This window comes from Balaenoptera ricei, chromosome 21 (genome assembly GCF_028023285.1).
Source record: "Balaenoptera ricei isolate mBalRic1 chromosome 21, mBalRic1.hap2, whole genome shotgun sequence".
Taxonomy (NCBI): Eukaryota; Metazoa; Chordata; class Mammalia; order Artiodactyla; family Balaenopteridae; genus Balaenoptera; species Balaenoptera ricei.
The window spans coordinates 28,429,006-28,455,973 of record NC_082659.1 but is presented as its reverse complement, the minus strand read 5'-3'; the positions used below and the strand labels follow the sequence as shown (position 1 = coordinate 28,455,973).

At 41.8% G+C, this 26,968-nt stretch overlaps 1 protein-coding gene across 4 annotated transcripts in view; it reads right to left on the bottom strand.

The window, feature by feature from the left end:
* The window catches only part of UNC5D (unc-5 netrin receptor D), a 608,576-nt gene that overhangs the window by 52,066 nt on the left and 529,542 nt on the right, over positions 1 to 26,968 (bottom strand). For all 4 annotated transcript variants that reach the window (XM_059909243.1, XM_059909244.1, XM_059909245.1 and 1 more), the window contains 3 exons: positions 26,270 to 26,455; positions 22,052 to 22,429; positions 16,754 to 16,838 (listed from right to left, as the gene is read on the bottom strand). In XM_059909243.1, coding sequence (XP_059765226.1) covers positions 16,754 to 16,838; positions 22,052 to 22,429; positions 26,270 to 26,455 — 649 coding nt within the window. The remainder of the gene's footprint in view (positions 1 to 16,753; positions 16,839 to 22,051; positions 22,430 to 26,269; positions 26,456 to 26,968) is intronic.

Here is a 26,968-nt window from a genome sequence, read left to right as displayed (position 1 = left end):
AAGGTCACGGTGAAGGTCAGCTCCAAGGTGGCAAGTGCTAACCACGGCAGGTCTGGAGGTGCGTCCGGGCACATTTTGCTTTTGCTCTCAATATCTCTTGACCTGACCCTAGGCTTGTAGCACGTCACTCTCTTCAAGCAAAACAATCAGCTCCATACTTAAAGACGAGATTTTCACTGTTGTTGTCGTCTGCCATGCTGTGCTTGGTAATTATCGTTCCCTCCTTTCCTCCTTGTGGTCCGTATTATAGATGAATGTAGGTTTGATCACCTTTACCCAGAGCATCACTCAGGAACGCGGGCAGGAGAGTAATGATAGTTTTACTATGCCAGACCCTGGGTCGATCCATAATTAAAGCATATTTTAATGGAATAGACATAAAAGGCCGATGGATGGAAGCTGTACTTAGTTTTAAAATTAGAGCTCTGAAAGCAAGCTGGCTCCAGCCTCCTACAGTTTTGGACCTGAGATGACACATAGTTTCACTATTATTATTCTCTTTTCATTGAAACCCTCGTACACCGACCTAGAGTGCTAACATTGCTGTGGATAAAAATCCGTTTGCGGTTTATGATTTCTCGTTTTACTCGAGTCAGATACCTATCTCACTCTGCAGCTCGGACCAGATCTTTGAGATCAGTCCCAGGAAACGATAATCACAGAATCTCTCGGAGATATGGGCCCTTTAGAAAGCCAGCGTGGCTCATCCGTCCATCCCAATAGCATGGCTAGGTTTCCTGGGGGATTTAACTCTAGTAACTGCTATGTATGATTTAAGAAAATAGACTTCTGGAAAAGGAGAATAGGGCATCAGGAGCAGAACAGAGGAGAAAAGAGAGAAGTTGAGCAAAATCTCTTTATCACAATTGATTCCTCTTTCAGTCTTTTAAGTGGCCCTAAAACTGTAACGTGGTTTCAAACTCCTTGGGTAGCTTGTTTAAAATTATATTCCTGGATACCACCCATGACGATTCGGATTCAGTATTTCTGAGGTAGGAGCTGGGAACTCATGCTTTTCACTTGCGTTCCTTGCTTGCAAGTTAGCCCTGCGCTAACGTTTGAGAAAAGCTGTGTGGTTCTTGAGCAAATATCCGAAGCAAAGCCTCACGCAGCGGGGGCTCGGTGGTCTGTCAGATATACATCGGGTAGGCTTCTGAAATGGAATTCAGATGCCGGTCAAGTTGAAATGCTCACGATTATGGCTTTGGATGATGCTACTATAGTAGAAAATGCAAATGCACAGGGACTGTCCCTACATCCTCTTTCTCTAAGTAGCACGTGTGTTAATATGGAAGGCTCTCAGGTTGGGGGGTTGATTAGCAGTAACTGGAAATAACGTTACAGCTCTTCAAGCCATTCTATGCCATTAGTTGGGGCGGGAGAGGAGCCAGTTAGAAGAGTGGATTACAATAAGCAACAAGCCCAGTTAACTGAGGATGGAAGCATACATCTCTGCTATTAAAGGGTTTAAAGATCTGTGTCACCCACTTGGTATTATCTGCAGTAGGATCACGGGAAGGGAGTTGGCACAAGGGGCTTGGGGTGGGAGGGCAATTACATACGGGCTGGAATGAGGATTTGACTTTGCTGAAGTTTGAGAGACACCACACTGAGAGATTAAACTGTTTGCCTATGTTCAACGGCTTTAGTTTACACACACATTCATAGGGTGTTTACCAATTAATATACTAAAGGAATCGCAAATCCTGTGTAAATCACCAGTTCCTAGACACAACTTAAACCTCATCTTTCATGCAGTGTTGGCGTTTTAGCTTTGTTTACTATGAGAAGTGGAATAATGATGGCTCAGGGAGAGTGCTTTAAAGTGAAAGAAGGGGAGGGGAGAAGAGAGGATCTAGGCGGCATGCTGCTCTGACAGTTTTTATTATCTGTTAAGTGGTTTACTCATTGGCATTTTGAATGAGCCAAACAGCCTTCCCTGGAGGAACCCGAGTCCTATGTCATAGAATCATTTCATTTCGGGGCTGGGAAAGGACCTAAGAGTAATCAGGCCAACACCATCACCATTCAGATGAGGAAACAGAAGGGCGTGCTACGGGGTGGAGGAACATGGCCGAAGTTACACCCACTTGTGACAGAGCTGGGATTAGAATCTCCTGTCCTCTGGTGGTCCTGGGTTGTGTGTGTCTGTGTGGGGCGGGGGGGACAGGCAGTCGGAGAGACGGATGTTCCCTGGGACATGGTCTCCAAACCTGGAACTTCGAAGGTGTGTAACGTTGGCATGAGAGTTGCTAACATTGTTTTCATATACCCTGGAGAAAGCCTTAGGAAAACAGGGCTTTGACATGCGTAGAGTGGTCACAGAGGCCTGTGTTGGTTTTCTATTATTGCTGTTCCATAGACTTACTGGATGAAAACAACCCAAATTCATAATGTTACAGTACTGTAGGTGGAAGTCCCATAGAGCTAAAATGAAGGTGTCAGCGGGGCTGTGTTCTTTCTGGAGGTTCTAGGAAAGGATCCATTACCCTGCCTCTTCCAGCTTCTAGAGGCTGCCTGCATTCCTTGGTTGGAAACCCCTTCTTCCATCTGTGAGCGGTATGACATCAGTCTCCTTATCTGAGTCTGGTGTTCCCGCCTTCCTCTTATAAGGATCCTTCTGTGGGCTCACCTGCATAATCCAGGATAATCTCTCCTTCTCAAGGTCCTTAACCTTCATCACATCTGCAAAGTCCCTACTGCCATGTAAGGTTCCGGGGATTAGGATGTGGACATCCTTGGGGCGCCATTCTTCTGTCTACCACTCTTCTACCACCGGGACTTTCATGGCTTGTTCACTTTAAAGTTAGGACCTAAAGACCCCTCTGTCGCTGCCTCCTGACCCACAGCCATCTCCCAGACACCACACAATCTTGGGGGTGTCGGTTGACTTTTGGGTTATCTTCACACTTCAGCTGCACAAGTTTCTATGCAGAGTGAAGCTCCACATCTGCATATAACTTTATGGGGTCCTGGGAAGTTGTTAAAGACTGTAACCAAGGGAGTGAGGCGGTTGATTATCCAGGTTTTCAAAGGGCGTGTTTTAGTAAGCAAGGAGGGCAGCCTCAGTGTGGGCTGGCATCTTCTCTCGGCATTTTTATTAGGCTACAACTAAGTGAAGTGGAAAGGATGATATATTTTAAATATCTTAATAGGACAGGTTATTTCTACTTCCAGCATGGGCAATAAAAGAGATGGCACATACAAAATAAAAATAATTATAGTATGTGCTATTCCTTTACAATGTGCAATCAAACTCACGAACCAATGACTTTCCTCTTATTGAATTAAGGTGCCCCTTCCATTCAGACCTATTAGCCATGTTCACAAACCATTGTTATCTTGTCAATGGCATCTTTAATTAAAGACTCCTCTGGACCACTCTAATCACTTCGCATTGTGAGCTCACATGGGCTTCAGAAGCACTTTTATTAGAATGACGGCAATTTCTATTTATGCGTGTTTGTTTGTGGACCAAGGGGGTGTGCGGTAGAAGGATGGGTAAAGGCCTTGATATGAGGAAATTCTCCTTTCCAAAAAGAGCAGATCATAAAATGACAATGTGAGACTCTCCCCCCCGCCCCCCGCTTTTCTTTTCCCTCTTTCACTATTTTTCTCTTCCCCTCCTCATTCTGGGGGCTAATGGCATTACATTCTAACCTAAATGACTTTGTGAAGAAACCATTGTGATTTTACTGCAGAAAAGAGCACAATCTTCAGCTGAAGTTGCATTAACCCTTCTAGGCCATTAAGGTACCATTTGATAAATTGCCCTTTTTATTACACTGCATGACACTGGCAGTCTGAAAGAATTAATGTGTTTCCCAAATGGCAGCAATGTACTCCCCCTCACTAGCACAAGTAGTACCTTTGTTTGTTACTTCAGAGCCTCTCTCCTCCTCAGTGGTCCCCTATGCCTGTTACAGAGTTAATTAATGCCAAATCTCCTCAAAGGGATAGCTAGACACCATTAATTTGATTCTTCCAATAAAGGTTGCTAAAACTCAAAGCAACAAACCAAATTCAAATCCATGACTGACCACTAAACAGAAACAGTGACAGGGATAATTCGTTCATTTATATCCATCACTATCTAGCACGGAAAGCCTGGCAAAGTGGAGAGGGACAAAGCTTGTTTAAGGTGGCATAAGCACCCACCCCAGCTTGACTGGTCATTGATCTCTTAATCTAAATACCAGCCCGCCCAGAGGCCATTGTTCGGACCCATAGGATATACCTCTAAAGTACCAATCATAAGCCAGAATGTTACGAGAAACAGAGGTAGACAAAGGAATTGATGCAGGATGTCCTTTGTATCATCACAAGGCTCTTGATTTTACTCTTAATTTAGTTTTTTATTGAAGTATAGTTGATTTACAATGTTGTGCTAATTTCTGCTGTACAGCAAAGTGACTCACTTATACACATATGTACATTCATTTTTTTAATATTCTTTTCCATTATGGTTTATCCCAGGAGATTGGATATAGTTCCCTGGGCTATAGTAGGACCTTGTTGTTTATCCATTCTAAATATAATAGTTTGCATCTACTAACCCCAGACTCACAGTCCGTCCCTCTCCCTCCCCCTCTCCCCCTTGACAACCACAAGTCTGTTTTCTATGTCTGTGAGTCTGTTTGTTTTGTAGATAGGTTCATTTGTGCCATATTTTAGATTCCACATATAAGTGATATCATACGGTATTTGTCTTTCTCTTTCTGACTTACTTCACTTAGTATGATCATCTCTAGTTGCATCCATGTTGCTGCAAATGGCATTATTTCGTTCTTTTTTATGGCTGAGTAGTATTCCATTGTATATATGTACCACATCTTTATATCTGTCAATAGACATTTAGGTTGTTTCTATGTCTTGGCTATTGTAAATAGTGCTGCTATGGACATTAGAGTGCATGTATCTTTTCGAATTATAGTTTTGTCTAGGTATATGCCTAGGAGTGGGATTGCTGGGTCATATGGTAACTCTATTTTTAGTTTTCTGAGGAACCTCCATACTGTTTTCCATAGTGACTGCACCAACTTACACTCCCACCAACAGTGTAGGAGGGTTCCCTTTTCTCCACACCCTCTCTAGCATTTGTTATATGTAGACTTTTTAATGACAGCCATTCTGACCGGTGTGAGATGGTACCTCACTGTAGTTTTGATTTGCATTTCTTGAATAATTGTGATGTTGAGCATCTTTTCATGTGCCTACTGGCCATCTGTATGTTGTCTTTGGAGAAATGTCTATTAAGGTCATTTTTCAATTGGGTTTTTTTTGTTGTTGAGTTGTATGAGCTATTTGTATATTTTGGAGATTAAGCCCTTGTCAGTCGCATCATTTGCAAATATTTTCTCACATTCTGCAGGTTGTCTTTTCGTTTTTGTTTTTTTTTTTTAATTAAAAAAAATTTTTATGCTTTCCTTTGCTGTGCAAAAGCTTGTAAGTTTGATTAGGTACCATTTGTTTATTTTTGTTTTCATTTCTATTGCTTTGGGAGACTGACCTAAGAAAACATTGGTATGATTTATGTCAGAGAATGTTTTCCTACACTCTCTTCTAGGAGTTTTATGGTGTCATGTCTTATGTTTAAGTCTTCAAGACAAAGCTCTTGATTTTAGAGCGAACACTTATTATGTTTGCTATCACTGAATTAAACTTTCTGCTGAGTCTAGGCATGTGTTAGTAGTTAAATGGGAATGACTCAGTATCATTGAGTCAGAGCTCAAACAAATTCCATGGATTTTGTATCTTTGTAATTAAAAAAAGATAGACAAAATAATATCAAAATGTAGCATGTAGTTTGCACAGGACTTCTCATATTTAAAGTCACTTTACTGTCCTCACTCAAATCCTGGAATGCAGTTAATAATACACAAAATTTATAGATGATAAAATTGAGGCTTGGAGAAAGAAAATGACTAGCTCAAAGCCACCCAGGCTGGAGGTGGCAAAGGGGATTGGAACTCAAGCCTTCTGGATCCCTGTGTTGTCCTTACTCTGCTATACCATCTCGTTTCTGATAATTCTTTATTTCTCATGCAGTGTCAATGACTAAGTCTGTACTACTTTCCTGACAAGTTATGTATGCCATTAGTTTACTTCAGGATTGGCAGAGTCTTACCTAGCTAGGAAGGCAAAGAAAAGAAAAGGAAGGCAGAAGATCCCACTGTGCATGAGGCATACAAACATGGTCCATGCCCAATACTGGGACATTTTGCTGTAAGTAGCATTGTTGTCACATGCTCCGGCCAAATGTGGGATTTCAATTCAGCAGTTGTCTGTTTTCTTGAATATATTGCATATTATTTTCGTCTTTTATTTATTTATTCTTTAATCAATTTTCTTCCTATCCCTTTTCTTGTTAAGTCAAAGAGCTGTGTTTATTCCCTGGAAAGAAATCCAGAGCTGCTCCCAGAGCAGCTGTTATCACAAACTCTCAGGTGACTTCAGCTGGCAAGTCTCTCTCTACTAATTAATCATCAGTTCCCAAGCCAGAATTCTGGGAATTATCTCCAAGTCCTTCATGTCTCTCACCCCACATTAACACACACATGCGCACACCAGCGGACCTGGCCGAGTTTCTCCCCAAGTCTATCTCTCAAAGCTCCCCATTGGGCGAGAGCTCCGTGACCCCCAACTAGGTAGGGTCACAAGCCTCCTGGCAACCTGAAGAAGCTACAGAAGACAGACCTTTATCCTTCCTCCTCCCAATAAAGATTTCTTGGGGTTCGTGTTTCTCAGGGGGGATTTGAGGCAGGAGATAGATGGACCTCAGGCTGAATAGTTTCTCCCTTGTGGACAGAAACTCCATAATAGCAGAAACTCCATAAAAGCAGGATGATGGGGGAGGCTGGGCCCTGCCCAGATAGAAGATAAAAGACCACATATTCCTTATTCTTGAAGTCAAGGAGACCTCCCCAACTACACATGCGCAGAAAGGTTCCCTGGAGGTCAAAAAAGGGAAGGGGTGCCACCTCATAGTAAGTGATGAAAACTACCCATAGGCCTCTTCACTAGAATCCATCTTGGCTAAGAGATGCGGATGCACACAGGGGAGGACCCTGAGATAAACCGAATATGGACTCACAACGCGGCAAAGCAAGATGATTGGCCAAAGGAAATCCAGAAGAAATGCCCCAGAAAAGTGATTCAACTGACACGAGGGTGCGACTCTCTCTCTGAGTCTGCCCATGTGTCTATCCACACGTACTGTCCTTTTTCCTCCTAATAAACACTTTACTTGCTTCACTTAAAAAAAAAAAAATCCCCATTGACAGCAACGTGGGGATTAGAGAAAGGATTTAAAACGTTCGCAACTAGAGACAAGGACACTCAGAAGTAGAGTGAATATAATTTACTGTCCAAATTGAGATACTTTTGAGTGTGAAAAGGAGGGCTATTAATATCTGTGCTAGGCAAAATGAGGCATCTTTTCACTGTGCTCAGAAGGATACTAGTATGATGAAGACTTGAACGTGGCCAGTGGCAGTGGAGATGAAGCAGAAGATAATACATCTCAAGTGTAAATATGACTGGGTCTCCCGAATCTTCAGCCTCAGCAATCCCTACCCATCAAGTACATTTCCGTTTCCCCTAGGCAGCAAACAACACTCTACATGGTCAAATCTTTATTTTTTCAGCTGCATTCCTCATCACTCTTCCTTTCATATTTTGTTCTGGTTTGCTTAGTTACAAAATATGTGATGCTATTTATTTATTTTTTTATTAATTTATTTCTGGCTGCCTTGGGTGTTAGTTGCTGCACGCGGGATCTTCTGTTGCGGTGCGCGGGCGTCTCTCTCTAGTCGTTGTGTGCAGGCTCCAGAGTGCGTGGGGTCTGTAGTTGTGGCGCACGGGCTTAGTTGCCCTGCGGCACGTGGGATCTTAGTTCCCTGGCCAGGGGATTGAGCCCGCATACCCTGCATTGGAAGGCGGATTCTTATGGACCACCAGGGAAGTCCCTATGTGATGCTATTTATACCTCTGTGCCTTTGCACATTCTGTTCCCTTTGATTGGAATGCCCTTTACTCTCTGTCTTTCAGGTTTTAAGTCAATTGTCACTTCCTCTCTGAAACCTTCCCTGAGCCTTTACCCAGGGTTCATCCCTTCACTCCTGGTTAATATTTGGGTATCTTTGTCACCACATGTAGCACTCTGCAATATCATCATTCATTTAACTGGGTTTGCTTTTGGGGTTTCATCTATTATGGTATGAAGTGGTTCTAGTTTTCCTAGTAGTCACTCTAATAGTTGTGCTTCATGGAATTGTCCATGGTAGCAGGGTACCCTGAAGATATTTAATTTTGATTCCATAACTTTTCAGTAACATTGAATTATTAAAATAGTTTGTTTTTTGGACTGATTTTTGTTCATGTAAAAACTTTAATCTCACATCTGATTCAAAATTCCACTCCCACTCCCAGTAGCGATGCACACGGACACACCTGTGCCCACACACTCATGCATATTTGCATGAACACACACAAGGTTCTAGCTACTGGGTCTGAAGCAGACAACTTGTTCCCTCATGCATTCCCTCTTCCACGAGCTTATTTCTGTAGAGAAAAGGAAAATATACACCATCTCCTACTTAACTGTGGCGTATTTTTCTTGGATGGCTTAAGTTTCTTAAGATAATCCTTAATGAATTCAGTATAAATAGGTGATGACTCCAAAAGGCCTCACCAACAGAGGGTGCAGGTGACTGGATTGCAAACAGTTACCCCTAAGCATCTGTTGTTCCTTGTGTGTTTCAGGTACACCTGCCAACCAGCCCCCAGCTGGCAGCATCTTTACCTACTCTCTCTGAGCCCCTCTTCCTGGCACTGAAGTGGCCTCTGGCAAACCTGTTTTCCATCTCACTTAACCTCTCTGGCTCCCACTTCCTGGCCTAGGTTCGTCTTCTCTACCTCTTGGGAATATGGGGAACTGGAGATTACAGAAGAGCTCTTTGCCGCTCTCTCCTGGGCTTTGGCAGCATGCCCTCTCTTCTCAAAGCTTTTTATTTTTTCCCTCTTCCCTGGAAGCATTGAACAAGTCAACAAACTGATAAACAATGAGAAAATCAGGTATCGATATCCATTTCCTGCAGATGACCTGAATTTTATGAGTAGTTCTCCTGGGGTTACTCTCTTTGGCTTTGGCGAGCAGAGGGACAGCCATCTTGGATCCCCATACTTCTCCAAAATGTGACTTCTCTTTTTCTCACTTCACGTGCAATTCTTACATCAATAGGGAGGGATAAGGCATGATGTGTAGGTGGGCGGGGGAGTGGTGGTGCCCATTCTGATGAAATGATGTTTCTCTGCAGCTTCCGCAGGGAGGTGGGAAAATTAGACTTGACATTACCCTGGCGAAATCTCTGAAATTAGAGAGATCTTCCAGACATGATCTTCCTACATATACACAATCTGTCCTCCAACCAACGCCTCCACCAGAGTAACCTCCTTACATATAAGGGGTCCTGTTTTTCTTGGTTCACAGTACTGAGTACATTTGGCCCTTGTCACTGACTGAACTGAGCTCGTAACTCTTGCAGTGAGAAGGTGTAGAATTCTTTTGTTGTTGTTTTTTGCCTGAGCTGCTGTAGGATGGCTTGAGACATAACCTAGTGGGTAAGTCCTCCAAGCTGGAGAAGGCAAACAGAGATGCAAATCATCCCAGAGGTTTTGGCCAGGTTTCCTCCCTGCAGTAATGTCCTGATCTGTCACCTGGTGTCAGGGTAGAGCCAAAGGCAGGTGCTCTTATTTTATGCTCAAGAGGTAAGGTTTTGACTGGGACCACTACACTAATTGCAGTAGCCTGATGGCAGGGGTTTCTTAGCTTCTGTGAAATCAGAGCCCTTGGAGGCTCTGATTCATAAAATATGAACTCAGTTCATAAAATATGAACTCAGTTTCATATTTTACTGGGATGGGTGCTTTTAGAATGGCCTCAAATGTCTGCTTTGACATAAAGAGTAGTTTACTAGAAACAGATTCATTTCATTAAAACCATTTTTACAAGTAGAATGGCCATACATATCTGTTTTCTTTTTAGCCTTCTAGAAATGAGGTCCTCCCAAAAAGCCTAAGGACATTTCTGAGTGCTTGTATCCTCTATCAGGCATGGTAGGTGAGCAAGTGTGTGTTTATAATTTTGTGTGTCGTTCTTGCAGCCATGGAGGAAAGGCCACATGAAGCCATTCCCTAGAAGTAGCTACAGTGTGGTGCTGAATGGTGAACGTGTTACTAGAGAAGAAATTGTCTACTCTCTTCCATCTCAGGCCTACTTTTTCTGTCTTCCTAGTCTTGTATTTGGTCTTATTTCATGCTTTGCTATCAAAGCTATTGCACTATCAAGGCACCACTCCCCCCAAAAGTTAATGTTTCCTAACACCACCATGTCTGCCTTCCCAATCCTCCCCCCAAGAAATCCTCACCCCAAGATGTACCCAGTGGGAAGACCATACCATTTGAGAGAAAATAAAAGCACAGTAGAAAAACAGTGGTTGAAATACTCCATCTGGGTTGAGCCCAAATTCCAAATATATGTCCTTTTGTAAATTCTTCAGTAAGATTACATTTCCAGCTCTAGTCTAAGCATTTGGTCAGGAATATCCACATGACAGTGTAACTGGAAAAAGAAATGAATGGTTGCCTTTGGTTTCATTTTATTGCTTCTCAGAAGAAAGCTCCATATAGTAATGTGTTGGTCCATTTCTCTACTCACCAACCATGGGTGGGAAGGGGGTTACAAAACGAGAGCTGGGAGTGGGAAGTGGGATGATTGTGCTACATCCGTATCATTTTCTTATTGGGGTGTATGTGGGGGAAATCTCTGAAAGGAGACAATTGATTTTTTAATCCTCTTGTTTAATTAAAAAAAATTTTTTTTATTGGAGTATAGTTGATTTACAGTGTTGTTTCAGGTGTACAGTAAAGTGAAATCAGTTATACATATACATCTATCCACTCTTTTTAAGACTCTTTTCCCATATAGGTCATTACAGAGTACTGAGAAGAGTTCCCTGTGCTATACAGTAGTTTCTTATTAGTTAATCTATTTTATATATAGTAGTGTGTATATGTCAATCCCAGTCTCCCAATTTATTCCCCCCTTTCCCCTCTGGGTGACCTTAAGTTCATTTGTACTTTTTTTTTTTTAGATTCCACATATAAGTGATATCATAAGGTATTTGTCTTTCTCTGTCTGACTTAGTTCACTTGGTGTGATAATCTCTAGGTCCATCCATGTTGCTGCAAATGGCATTATTTCACTCTTTTTTATGGCTGAGTAATATTCCATTGTGTATGTATGACATCTTTATCCATTCCTCTGACACTTCGGTTGTTTCCATGTCTTGGATGTTGTAAATAGTGCTGCAATGAACACTGGGGTGCATGTATCTTTTCAAATTATGGTTTTCTCTGGATATATGCCCAGGAGTGGGATTGCTGGATCATAGGGCAGTTCTATTAAAAACCCTTGTTTAATAAAAGTTACCAAAACCTGTTTAGAGAGGATGAAAAAATCCACATCCCCCCAAAGCTCCTGAAGAAATGTTAGAAAGAAAAGACCCAAATTCTTTCAAATTAAAGTTTGGGAAAAGAGGCAGCCTTGTTGAGAGTGATCACTATGCTGGTTTCCTGCCCTCCAAAGCCATCTTCGATAAGGGTGGCCACATTTGGCATTGACTTAGCTTCTTAAATACACTTGATCCAGGAGAATCCTAAGGGCCTCTCACCAGCAAATACTTCTGGCAGCTCCAAGTTTATGCCATTGCCTGTCGGTGAGGCTACTCTAGCTTCTGTGACATCACGAAGCATCCTCTATTTTGTGAGTGGAGCAGTGCCTGAAACTTTACCCCAGGCCCAGCCACAGACAGACGGAAGGGTTGAGTTGGAAGGAAGCTGCTTGAGGCAATATTCGGGCATCAGAGTGACTTCAAAGCAGAGAATAAATGCTTGGATTTGATACCTACACCCCAATGTTCATAGCAGCACTATTTACAACATCCAAGACATGGAAGCAACCTAGTGTCTGTCAATAGACAGATGGATAAAGAGGGATGTGGTACATATGCACAATGGAATATTCCTCAGCTATAAAAAAGAATGAAATATTACCATTTGTAGCAATATGGATGCAACTAGAGATGATCATACTGAGTGAAGTCAAAGACAAATATTATATCACTTATATGTGGAATCTAAAATAATGGATTTATTTATGAAACAGACTCACAGACATAGAAAACAAACTTACGGTTACCAAAGGGGAAAGCTAGGGGTAGGGATTAATAGATAAACGACAAGGATTTACTGTATAGCAAAGGGAGCTGCATTCAGTATCCTGTAATAACCTATAATGGAAAAGAATCTGAAAAAATATATGTGTAACTGAATCACTTTGCTGTACACCTGAACCTAACATTTTAAGTCAAGTATACCTCACTTAAAAATAAAAAAGCCTGGATTTACCTACTGTTCTATACCCCCTTCCTACCTTACAAATACTGGAAAATGTATCCTGGAGCTGGAAATCACTGAGTTAATAACCCTTATACCTTTCTTTGTCTGGTGAATTTCTACTGATCTTTTAGCCACCTTCCTTCCCTACTATGCCTCTTTGAATCTATCCTTAGAATAGATTAAGGGCCTCCTCTATTTTTCCCATTGTTTTCTGCGAAATCCTCTATTGCAGTGTAATTCCACATTGAAGTATAAAGTTATTGTCTTTGCCAAATCTGGGCCCCATTCTGTATGTTTCACGGTGTATTTCCATTATTAGGCATAAGCCCCATCTCTCATCAAACATGTCTTACTGGACTCAAGAATAATACACTTAATTATTCCTTAAAGTGGGGAGTGTGACATAGTCTAAAAATACATTATTAGTCAGAAACTTTTGTTTTGGTACCCAGTCCTGCTACCACGTAGGCAAACCTACTAACTTTTTTTTTGGTCTTAATTTTCAAATCTACAAAATTAGGGTAATTATTATTACTTACCACAGCAGGAATGGATGAGAAGATTAAAGGAAATATTGGAGGTAGAATACTTTATCAAATATAAATGTATCAATTAGGTGTTCTTATTTTATCTTTCAAATTGTAGTATCACTGTAGATCATGCAATCCTACAACATCCCTAGGAGGTAGGTACCTACTATTGTTTTTCAGATGAGGACACAGGGTCAAGGAGCTTCATTAACTTACCTAAGGTCACATGAATAAAACCAGTGAGTCTTAAGTCTGAACCCAGAGCTCAGATGCCTGAGTGCACACTCTTAGCCCCTGAACTCAAATGTCTCCTAACATCAGGTCCACTAAGTTTCAGCACTGAGGTGACACCTGTTTCCAGACCTTTTTCTCTCAACTATGATGACGTAACGACAGCCAGTTACCTCTGTAAATGTCTAAGAAATGCTTGGCTTCATCCTGCCTCCTGGTCCTGCCTAATTCTCAGTGCTCTTACAGAGCGATTCCAGGGGATGCCTCTTTACAGGGGCCAAACCTTGGAATGCAATGTCAGAAAGCTGTTTCCCTAAAGTCTCCGACGTCAAGGAGAGGTGGCATCCTTTAGTCCGTGAGCACCGGAATTGGAGTCAGATATCCTGAAGTCAAACCCCAGCTCACCGGTAAGTAACAGGCCCTCGCAAAGCAGCCTCACTTCTTGGAACCTTCCCTTTTTACATCTTTTTCTCTCATCTCAAAAATTGGTACAAAACCCCCTTCTTTGGAACATAACTGGGGAGATTAAACGAGTTAAGCATGTGAGAGCACCTTTGCAAGTTATACTGAAACAGAGGTAAGTAATTACTTTCCCAAGGATGTGAAGTCCCCTTCTAGCGAAGCATTTAAGGTGTATATATGTACAAAAAGTCAACAGAGTTAATTCCCTCAGCATTATAACCAACCAAAAGTCCAGACTGCTGGAGGAGGTTAGAAAAGATTCATTAGGATGGTTGTTCAAGTCTGAGAGTGTAGACAAAGCAGGGACATTGAGGAAGGAAAGTGACATCATTCCACTTAATGGAAAGTACAGTGTCCTCTTACAGACTTCCCACGTATGCAAGTAGGACGTCCCAAGAGAGACAGGGCACATTCAATTCAAACAATGAACAACCTCCCTTGAAACTTACCAGAATATTAAATATATCCATCTGAGACTATTTGAATACAGGGGCTTGTTTTGAGTCTAACTCCACACACCCATACCCCTGGAAATCTGGTACAGAGCTTGGATCCTTGATATCCATTACGGTTCCACTAAATCATCACCCTGCTACACCAGGGGTGTAACTCAGAAAGGAGCAACAGAAATAAATCATCAACAGCAAAATGGAACAGCCTTTCAACACAGCATAAAGATGGTGTTCAGAGAATCCCGCTGTAATTCTCTGGGTGTGGAGATGATGGAGACTCAGAAAAGTCAGTTCTCACACCTGTGACCCAAGAGGGGGGGAACTGAGATGGCTCTAGAGGCAAAGGTGAAAGAGCCAGAGCAGTGCCGTTGCAGCTCCACGAACTTTGAGGAAATGGGCCTTAATCTGGACACAAGTTCAGAATGACAGACAGCATGAGATGAAAATGGGTTTACAAGTGACCTTACAAAGAAAAGATGACACTGAAGAGCTATATCAGTTGTCTTCCCCTGATTCATCACAGGACTAAAAGCAGGACTCAGATGCAAGCAGCCTCCTGGCAAGGATGGAAAAAAAAATGTACCTGAGCTTTTAGAAAAAGTAACTAAAAGGCATTTACTATTTTTAGTGTTTTTGGAAGTATGTAGTTTGGAGCTCGTCAAAAAGGAGTGAGACTAGCCAAGGAAGCTAAGTGGGCTGTAGTCTAGTGGTGTGAAGTAGGAACATCTGGGAAGGTTTCAGCAACGTGGAAAAAAATGTGTGCATTCTACAATTTTATTTCATCCTCTGTTAAACGGAGAAGAACACGCTTACTTCATAGATGTGAAGTCTTAGAGGAACTCTTCTTGTTTCCACCCACCTTCCTGAACAGCAGCAATGAACCTGTACCTCAGATACAGATGGATAAACCAAACTGATTAACGTGGAACTTACAAAGCTTAGCAGGGGGTGATCCCAGGAGGCCAAAGCCGTCTTTCAAAGTCTTTGAGCTCTGGTGACTTTTTATGTATTTCTCTTTCTTATTTTTCAACTGCAGGATGTCCCAAGTAATATTTCCCTCATTTTTGAGCCATTTTATTTAAGTCCCTGTATGTTTGATGCCTTTGGACACATTCTAGCTCTGACCTCCTAGAAAGAAAGTTCTAGTAAGAGATGGGGATTGAGGTGAGCTGTGCATTAGATGCCTTTGAAAATGTGGATGAGCCTTAGGCTGGTTCTTGCATAATGATGTGAAAGACCCTGGGGGTGGGTTTGAGAGGAAGGAGCTGAACACAGGCTCCGTGGACTCATTACCACTAAACCACTAAGGCAGCAGGATGCAGTGGGGAGGAGGGTTTGCAGGAGGCCATGATTTTCAGGCAAGGTTGACTGGATTCTGCCTCAAACTTGATTTTTGAAGGGTGATGCATTTAGAAGCATATGTATAATTGACCATGACCTCAATTTTGAACAGGTACAGTTGCTTAAATAAATCCACCAAAGAGAGAAAAACGAGGTGACTCTCATCCAGAGAACTCCATTTTTAGGGCTGCTTAGTTGAGATTTTGAATAAAACCTCTTGCCCTTTTTGCCAAGTGGAGATATTTAAACACTGGCATGTTTTCAGGTGCACAGGTAAAGGACCTAGGTCTACAGAACTGAAGAACTGAGGAAATAACATAAGAGCCCGACATAGCACAGCTTATGTGCAAATCCTCTGAAAGTCTCCCCAGCAACCAACTAGCAGAGCCTTTTCTTCTATTTTTTCTCAACTGCCGTAGAGCAGAAAGTTAAAACCACTGGTTACCAACAAATCCTCTTATGGAGATAGCTATCAAAGTCTGTTCAAACCATCTGTTTCTCTGACTGTTTTTCCTTCCACTGTTTTTCCTTCGTGTGTGTATTTTTTTTTTTTGCTAACAAACAATGACAAAATCTATTCTAAAATAACCAAGATGTTATGACTGAAAATGCCAGAGGTATACAGACCCAGTTTATAAGAGAAATTGCTTTCTCAAGAGGAGTTTGGTTTATCTTGTGTGGAGGCAGGCAACATTTCTACAAATATTATAGTTGCACTAGGAAAATAACCAACTACTTTCATTAAGGGTATGCGGCAAGATTTGTTCATGTAATTGAATTTAATGCTGCTGAAATTTGTCAGACCTGAAAGCTATTGAAGTATAGACTATTTTTTTCTTTAAGGAAAATTGCCTAAGAAATTGTCTCTCGGCTTTAGGGCAGGTCTTCTGTTGATATTAAAAGGTCACAGGTCAGTTATTCTCTGCATTTTCATAATGTGTAGCACCAAAGGGTACCTCCAGGGATGATATTTTCTTCTTTTGAGAGGAAGGCTCTGGGACGCAGTCACTGTTTGTGGAGAGACCCTGATTATTATGCCTTGCCTATTGATTTACTGTTTCAGTGTCTGCTGTCTAGATGTTGGTGACTTGGGTTAGCTGCCTACAAAATGGACAGCCAACAGTTTTGCAACTAGTTTTTCCCTCTATATAGTCAAGTAGCTCACTGTCTCACCCACACACCACCATGTCACATTATCTTAATAACTTCAGATTTTCTGCAGAAGTTCCATTTCATACTTAAGATCTCATTAATATACCATCCTTCTCTGTCTCTTACCTGGGTTCACCTTGGTTGATGGACATGTAAATCTCCCAAGAATTCTCCTCCGGGATGGCACCATGTGGTATCAGTAAACTCACCCCTGAAACAGAAAAAGCCAAGAAATCATTTGTAGCTTCTCCAATTATCCTGAAGCACCTCAGTTGAACAGCTTACAGCTGCCCTCAAAGAGGGACCACCTCACAGCACTTTATGAATATTCCAATCCTGGAAAAGTTTATAAAGTCCAAAATGATAATGAAGAAGACACTGTTTCCTAAAGTGACATAAAGAACTGCATATTAGTCAACTGTGTACTCAAATTAGATTTTTATTTAAAGTCTTCCTAATGTAAATTGGTGGAGCTATTGTGGAAAACAATATGGAGGTTCCTCAGAAAACTAAAAATAGAGTTGCCATATGATCCATATGATCCAGCAATCCCATTCCTGGGCAGATACAAAACTCTAATTTGAAAAGATATATGCACCCCAGTGTTCACAGCAGCACTATTTACAATAGCCAAGACATAGAAACAACCTAGATGTCCATCGACAGAGGAATGGATAAAGAAGATGTGGTACATATATACAGTGGAATATTACTCAGCCATATAAAAGGAAATAATGCCATTTGCAGCAACATGGATGGACCTAGAGATTATCATACTAAGGGAAGTAAGTCTGACAAACACAAATATATGCTATAACTTATATATGGAATCTAACACAAATGAACGTAGGAAAGAGATTCACAGACATAGAGAACAGACTTGGGGTTGGGAAGGATGGATTGGGAGTTTGGGGTTAGCAGATGTAAATTATTACATATGGAATGGATAAACAACAAGGTCCTACTGTATAGCACAGGGAACTATATTCAGTATCCTGTGATATACACATTTATATTCTTTTCCATTATGGTTTAACTGAATCACTTTGCTGTACAGCAGAAGTTAACACAACATTGTAAGTCAACTATACTTCAATAAAATAAGTTAAAAAAAACAGTCTTCCTAGCATTTAAAAAATTCTCTTAGAAGATTTGGTGTCCTGAGACCTGGCACTATCAAACATATCTGAGAATATATGAGTTTATCAGTTAATTGACTCTAAAATTTCAAAAGGTACTTCTCTGTCTCTATCCATTCATTTCCTAAAAAGGTATCTGGGATGATGGGTGAGCCATCTAACATTTTGCTAGAGCCTGGTGTGTAATTGTCTTCTAAATGGTGCATCTTGAAGTCAGTTTAGGGAGGTGACCCATGGAGTAGTGCATTTTGTCAAGAAAACTGGAGAAGGAAAAAGCATGGATAAGCTTAGGAACTTATAGGTTGTTGTGTAGCCACTTATTTGGCCCCATATTTGCAAACAGAAGCTAGAAAAGGTGACTTAACCATATTCATTCAAGGTCAAATTGAAAAAAAAACTCAGTAGCCTTACTTCAGTAAAATCATATAATGAAGGGAAGGGGGGCACATCACACTGCATTTGAAAATTCCCCTCTTTCCTCCTGAATGCTGTGAACTAAATATTTCACTTTGGCCAAGAGGGAAGAGTCTAGAGCAGGCAGGGATTCTCTTTAATGTACCTTCTTGTTTATAAAAAGAAATGGAGACACAGTAAGATCTTTACAAAATAAAATCTCAGGGTACTCTCCTATTCTTTGAATAATGCAGCACTCACCTTTTCTCCTTTTATTAGAGCTAATGTGATCACACAGGAAGCTTTCAGGTTGCTGATGATAATTTAAACCTAGAGATGGCAGGCTTTACCGATATCCTTCTATGTGCCTGTTAGCTGCTATAGAATCAAGAATGCAAGACTCAGGGCAAAACAAGTTACTTGTGATTCACATTTATGAACATTATTCAGTAAGACGTTAGTTACCGTCAGTATCCTTCACTAATACTAAGAATGAGGCCCATTTAAATCTTGCTTACAGCTTTTCAGCGAGGGTGTTCATTCATATTCTGGACCCTCATGTCAACATAGGAGAACTGTAACTGCCATACTTAGTGGCCTCCGATCTGGCTCCTCCCTTAATTGCCCATTCTTCCTTACATGTAGGTGCCGAATGAAGGGGTCTCCATTATGTCCTTCCCTGCTGGGGAGCAGAAGTTGTAATACAAGGTATTCAGTGTGTGTGGATGTCAACTTGAATACACACACCAGACATTGTGTATTCTTAGTTTGGCACCGCAGTTTCTCTCTGTTGCCTCTCTTTTAGACTATGATGACAGCAGAGACATTTGGACCCTATTCTTTAGACACAGAAAAGCATAGGAGGTTATCATCAAGAAATAATGCCATCTTAGGCAATTAACCCAAAATAGGAGTTTTGTTGTGCTCCCGTTTCCTATTTTTCTTTTCCTTTTTTCCCCTTGATTGAGGTATAATTCACATGGACCCATGTTAGGTATATGAATTGATGAGTTTTGGGGCAAATGTATACTCTCATGTAACCACCATCACGATCAAGATACAGAACATTTCCACTGCCTCAGAAAGTTCCCTCACGCCCTTTAGAAGTCAGTTTGATCGCCAGCCCAAATCATCATTTATTTGCCTTCTGACATGTTGATTAGCTGTCTTTTCTAAACTCTCAAATAAATGAAATAATACGGGGTTAAAAAAAAAAAAAAGCACTATGGCTTATTACCTCAGTAACATGTAGCACAATGCCTGGCAGAGAGTAGGCGCTCAAAAAATAAATCATGACTATATGAACAGGATTCAATATTTTGAGGGGAAAAAAAAAAGCCAGGCTTTGAGACATGCTGTCTTCTGCAGACCATCAGGGCCTGACAATCAACTCCCAGATCGAGTCAGAATAAATATGCGTGTGGACTTTTGAGAAAGGGCTGTTTTGTAGAGCAGATCCTATCACATTCCTTTGAAGTCGGCTTAATTCTTGTGTTTACAGTGAAACATTATTCATAATACTCCTAAATTCAACCTGAATGTATGGGATCATTGGAACTTTAAACAATTTTGCACGATTATCCTTTAAACATACTTCCCTCCCCCCACCCAAACATGTAAATTGTATGTGGCAACTGCAGATAGTCTAACTAACACAGAGGCAAAGGTCATGGGAGGTGGTACTGCTTGTGGCAAGTTACCCCTTACGAAGAACGAACGGCTCTGTGAATCTTTATGCCTGTGGTCCCCTAAAGACGTATCTACTTTCAACATGTCATTCACGAGTTATCTCTGATTAAAGAAAAATATACTCTCCCCCGAACTCCACCTGCTACCCTGACAGCCTTTTATTTGATAGGACAACAGAACCACCTGAGTTTTTTAGTTCATGTTTTGCATAACAAATGATTCTGAGAGTGTGGGGACCACTGCCAGGCACCCCACAATAATTTGGGATGGATGATGACATTACAACAATTTAATTTCTGTGCCTTGCTTCTTTATACTTTAGCTCCCCAGGGCATATTTTACATTTATGTTCTGCAAATAACAGAGCATATGTTTCAGTTCCCCACACTAATTTTTCCTCAAACTCATTCCCAGTGAACAGCTTCAGTCTTGTCTAGGGCTTCTTGTTCAGAGCTCTGAAAATGCGCCTTCACAGAGGAACCGTTTGGGAATCATAGAAGACGCTATCAGAACTTTGAGTTTTCAACCCAAGTGCCTCTCAAGTCAGAAGGGAAACAAGAAAAAAATCTGTTTCATCGTGATTTCATCTCACTTTCTTTGATGAACGTTAAACAGCCAATAAATGGGTGGATCTTGGCACTTCCTCCACGTGTGTGTAAATGTACACACACACAGAGACACAAGGATGGGAAGAGAGAAGAGTGGGCCAATCTATTCAACCAGTAACTACTGAGAGGCACCTAAGTGCCAAGCACTAGGTAAGAAAGTGGAAATCAAAGTATTCAAACTCAACATGCAACTTCATATAGTTCTGATGTGTATATATATATATATATATATATATATATATATATATATATACTCTTCTTTTTGAAAGGGCAGGGTTTGTATCTTTTCCAGATCCCACACTTCCAATTTACAGATTCTTACAAGAACAGTACCTGTTAATATGGCCGCCTGCTCATGTCCCATCAATCTCCTATCTGCCAAATCTCACCAGGCGGAAGGCATCACACATTGACACTCAGACATACTTAAACAAATTTTCTTACCACATCCGAGAACACTGACCGAGGAAGATTTAGAGAATTGGAAGTTTAGAAAACAAAATCATCATTGGGGCTGTACTGGAGGGCTATTTGCCTGAAATGAAGTTTTTAAGGAAGCGACTGATATAGGAAAACCAAACAATCATCAGCTTGAAACAAACTGCAGGCGCAAGTCACTAAGCTACTTAGATGGTCAGTTAGTGGAATAGTAGCATCAGACTAGTTCTACTACAGAATTCATTGTATTAGAGAAAATGTTTGATATTTTAGGTGGGTTAGTTCTACCCTACAGAGAAATCTGCCAAGGCCCTGCTGGTCCTGACTCAACGCTAGCCAGTTCTTTAACAACACTTGCAGATCTGATATATTCCCTTTCCTCTCAACCAACAGTGATGATTCAGAGCACTCCCTAAATCTCGTTGCTCAGAAATTGGAGGAGAGATGGCTCTCTTCCTCCATCCAGTTAGGTCTTAGATGGCAACTCTGAAGACTAATCTATAGGTAGGGTGTCATTTTCAAAGTGACCTGGGCTGTACACCTTGTCAAAACATCAAGAAAATCTTCCAACCCAAAGGAAGAAAACACTCTTGAGAACTATATGGCCACGGATCTGAAGTTTGAATTCAAAAGAGCAACCCCATAAGGAACCCTCATCACTGCGCATCATACAGCAACATTACAGTAAGGTTGACAGACACCGATGGTGTTTATTAGGTCAGTTACTGAGGACGTTTGAGTGTCACTGCAGTAAATTATCGACTAGTGCATAAACCATGCTTCGCTATAAAAATGGTATTTTTCAGTCACGTCAAAGAATGTTTTCAGTGCTTCCTGATCATGTTCTAGGAAATATATTTCAAGGGGGCTTAAACTCTGGGGACCACCCGAAGCTTTTGAGCCAATATGGCTGTCAACCCTAACAGAGCATCTGATGGAGTGTACGGTCCATGCTGAGATGAAGATGGCAAAATCTAATCTCAGTGCTGGTTCTGGTTTGCCACGTAAATCAAGCCAACTTATGGAGCCACGGTGTTTGTCACTCTGACATGGGAACAGTCAACATCTTATAAATGAATCTTACGGGACATCATTATGTAAATATAACACGTTCAAACAAACGTGAGAAAATACACAAACGCACACTTACCACCCACCTGTATTTGGCATGACTAAGCGTCCTCCTAAATGGCCAAAGACACCAGTGGTCCTCAGTTCTGTCCTTGTAGGAAGTGATGACAGATTTTGGATGTAGGATGTTTTATTTCTGGGATGCACTGTAGTGAAGCTGCGGTTGTTTCCATGGGGAAAAGTCCCGGAATGATTCTTGCCGTGGTACTCAGCTCTCTCAGACACTCCCAGGGAAACCATGAATGAGCTCTGCACTTTGACTTTGATGTCCGACAAAGGGTTAAAGAGTGAGGACTCCGTCATGAGTTCCTTGTCCAGGGGGTCCTGTAGACAGATGGGCCCACTGTATGTTCGGCTTACTGTTAGGTCTGGTTGCATGGAGGAATTCAAGAGCAGGGAGTTACCTGGTCAAAGAAGATTGATCTGTCACTCAGAAACCGGAAAGCATCACAGTCAGGCCTTTACATCTGCTTCTCCTAACTGCGCAACAAAGGCTCGCCAGCTGCTCCGGTCAAGGCTAGCCCTTCAGACCCACCCTGGGCATCTAAAGCACCTCTAATAGGCCGATCGTGAGTGCCCAGAGCCTTGGAATCAGGAGCTCTGGCTTTCACAGTCAGTTCCCTGAATGCCACTGACCAAATGCATCACTTTCCAGAGTTCTTTACATGCTATCATCTTTTCAAAACAAGTATTTCTGGCACTCCACCAGGCAACTCACTCAGGTATGATGGTTTATGGGATTATTTTAACTGGCAAAGAGAAGCTTCCAAAAAATAAAAAGGAGAGAAAGCTGTTTAGCAAGCCAGTTTGGAGCAAAAGTAACATCTGTTCATTTTAAATGGAAAGAGATGACACAGCATGGTGACGAGGGGGTGCTGTTTATAACCGAGGTGGCGTGGGTGCCGGCACGTCTCACGTGGGATTCTGGGCAGTTTCTGGGGCTGGGGGAGGACATGATGTGTCCTCAGAGCAAAAGTGTCAGGGGACTTCACGAATCGCTCCATGGCTGAGTAGCCAGTTGGCTCTAATAGCATGTATGTCACTCTGAGAGGCAAAGAGGGTACCACACAGGGATAGGGAGACTCAGATTCCACACGGGGAGCATCTTAGAATGGCTTCCTTTCTGACTGACTCAAAACAAATGGAGAAAAATAATCCTTACAAAAACATGAGAAATTGGACTTTCTCAGCTGTTGGGACTTACCAATATATATATATATATATTTTTTTTTTTTTTTGGCCAAGTATAAAAAAAAATGCTGTGACATTTTCTTGTGATGAAGTAATCTGATTTATTAGTAAATAACAAAATAACCCTCAGTTCCAAACTTCCCACCCATATCAGTCCGTCAATGTGACATCTCAAATTGAAACCCAAACCATATTAAACCATTTTCCTTTGGGGCTTGACAAAACTGTTTCAAGTATGATATTTTTGAAAATGTTGCAATTGCAGGCCATAGCATATTAGCCTCTATTGTTTTTCCATTTTCATAATTTATAACAATGCCAGCAGGAAATCTATAACCCTGACTTTTCCCACCTCTTTGTTCTGATGCTCTAAGAATCCAAAATCATAGCAGAAGAGGTTCAAAATGAGATGAAATGACCTTATAGATCTAAAGGCACCTTGATGAGGCATTTTTTTTCATGTTTGAGCCTCTTGTGCTAAGACACAGGCATAATAAGGAGCTGAGCTTTGTAACAGAACTGCATTGAACTCTATAGGTACCAGCCTTACCCTGGGTTATGGTTTTCCCAGGCAAGAAGCGGGACTGAAGAACCATCTCACATCTGAAAAGAGTTTGGAGCCAGATACCCGATACCTGAAAAAGCATATCTCTGAGTCTCATGGCTGTTTTGTCTTACCTTCTGGAGTTTAATTTCTGGCTACTCTTAAAAGACCCTCCTATCTTATGTAAAGCCAAGAAGCAAAAAACATTTCCTAGAGTTAGACTCAAGTCTAAAGTGCTTGATTATCATAATATATACATATGACAGAGTCCACAGTTGAAGAAAGTTGGCAGCCAACTTGATTCAAGTTTGATCGGGGACAATCCCCCAGTGACCCCAAGTTCTTCTTTAGATGTCCTTCGAGGTCCCTGATCTACTCTACGTATGACATTCGATTGAAGCCTCACCGTTCACCTTGCTGGGGCTCCAGCCATATTTGTTCAAGAAGGAATGTCACTAAGACAACAGAGCATCAGTGTACGGTGTAGCCTCACCATGAACATGGGGGAGAGTAGAATTTTAATAAAGGGTTTCTGCTTGTATCACTAGTTTTGTGAATTCTTGGTCAAAGAAAATGGTAAAGTAAGTTTGGAAAGGCTACATCCTCTCCTAGAAATTCACAGTGCAAGTACATCCTGAGAAGCGTCACGGTAACGAGGTGTGTTTCAGCTTATCCAAGTCAGCCTTCCCCAAGTGTTCAGGTCAGGGAACCACTCCTCTCACATGGTACCTGGTGCTCTATGGAACTCAGCGGTGTCCTGTACCAAGGTAAGAGGAAACAACTGGCTTCTAGAATGATACTCACTGCATTTACTGAGGCCCTTCCATAAGCCAAGGGTTTATGACCCATGTTATTCCAGGTGGTTTCATCCTTACAAGAACCCCCTGAGATAGATGTTAGTATCTCCACTTTATAGCTGTAAGAATTGAGGCTGAGAGAGAATAATTGATTCACTAGGTCCTACAGCAATTCTGGATTCAAGTCTATCTATCTGATTTCAAAGTCTCTGAGGTTGTGCACAAAGCTGCCTCTCACACTATTGTATAGTGTCTATTTTTCAAGTGTTAGGGTCAAAGACATTGCTATCTTATGATTTGATGGAAATACAGTTCTAGTTTCTTACACACTAAAAAGACCAGTTCTTGGGCTTCCCCGATGGCACAGTGGTTAAGAATCTGCCTGCCAATGCAGGGGACATGGGTTTGAGCCCTGGTCCGGGAAGATCCCACATGCCGCGGAGCAACTAAGCCCGTGAGCCACAACTACTGAGCCCACGTGCCACAACTACTGAAGCCCGCGCGCCTAGAGCCCGTGCTCCGCAATAAGAGAAGCCACTGCAATGAGAAGCCTGCGCACCGCAACGAAGAGTATCTCCCGCTTGCCGCAACTAGAGAAATCCCGCGCGTGGCAACAAAGACCCAACGCAGCCAAAAATAAAAATAAATAAAATAAATTTAAAAAAAAAGATCAGTTCTTCATTGGATGTATTTCTAATTAAATCATATATACTAAGCTCTATACCCACATTGAGAGGATGTGTTCTCATCTGAGGTCAACCAGACTCAGACCCGGACCTGAAGCCGAGGGGCCAGAAGTGAGTGGTAAGCAGTCATGCATCCTGTCTCTCCCGGCCATCTCCCAATTTCTAGTCTGCTTGGGCTCCTGCTTTGCTTTCCCGTCCCTACTCCATCACTGCCAAGCACTGAGACTTCTTGTCATGTGCTGCAGGTGCTACTGACAAGCAGTAAACAGAGATAAAAGTGACAATATTGACCACGAGGGTCAAGGTAGAAAACTTCATCTACGGAAGCGAGACAATTTCATTTTGTAAAATAAAAGCCATCCGTCTCACCCCCATCTCCCAATCAGGAATAGAGTGGTTCGGATAAGAGAATTAAATGACTCTGTGTTTTAAAAATGAATATTGCTGTAGTTTGACATGATACATTGTCTTTCCCCACAACAAAAGACTGCCTTAACTTGGCAACAGCAGAGTCATTTAGGCTGGGAATTTCATTCTTTCCCTGGCTAACTGGCCCATCAGAGATCCTTGAAAATCCTTTTACTTATTTAAAATAGAAGCCACAAAAATAACTCCACCTAATAAGTGGTGTAATAAATATGCCTGGTATAGTCGTTGGCCCTTAGCCTTGAATAATCAGTACTTTAGTTAACTAAATATACATCCCCAAAGCAGGCTGGTTAAAATACAAAGTTAGGTGATCTTAGATGAAATAACTTGTTAGGCTCACTACATATCAAAGATTTCAATGAGATGCCTCATATAAAATGTCGGTAGGAGTAAATCGAGACCCGTTGATCCTCACAGCAGCCAAGGACTCAGGCAGACTCCTCCATCGAACCTGGTGTCCTAAGGAGTGAAGACAATTTGGTAGTGGCTCCCAGTACCAAGAGCTACCCTCACACAGGACCAAAGAGCGCCAGGGTCTTGCGTGAATGTAGTCTATGGTCCTGGGGACGCAGTGTTGGGGGGCCCTATGCCGCTGACCTTGACGGACTGTTTTGAAGTTGAAGGTCTGGAAGCCACCTGTCAATGCAGAAGAGTCGATGACGTCCACGCCGTAGTCACTCTGGCTCCGTCTGTAAAGCGTGATGCCGACGACCAGGACCGTGACGGCCACGACCGCAGCGCCCAAGCCTGAGTACAAAGCGATGTCGCTGGCATTCTCAATGCCTGAAAGACACAAGAGAAATCCTAAATGGCCAACATGGGCACAGGGCCAAAGACCCACCCTGGGACACAGAATGAAATGCTATCGGAATTTTGGGAGATACTGATCAGACGAAATGATAAATGTAGCTAGCTGTGAGTTGGACTCTCTTTCACACAATAATCATGTTTCTAGAAGACCTTGTATAAATCAAAGGGATGCTAGTCAAATAATGTAACTGCATTAAGGTAGCTCACCACATAATGGAATCTGGAACAGAATCAATTTTGCAAAGAATATAATATTTTTCAAGGAAAAACAGGCAACTCCTTAATTTGCTTGTTTTAGGAAGTCCTATTGCCCTGCCAAGTATTTTTTATATTTTATTTATGTTGGAAGACACGAGACCCACGTACAATGACAAGATACAGGTGAATTGCTCTGCTTGTCTATGACCTGGGGCGCATGCATTCACAGAGAGCGGTCTAGGGTGAGAGGGTAACGCATGGTTTATGAGTCGAGAGAGGAGACCAGAG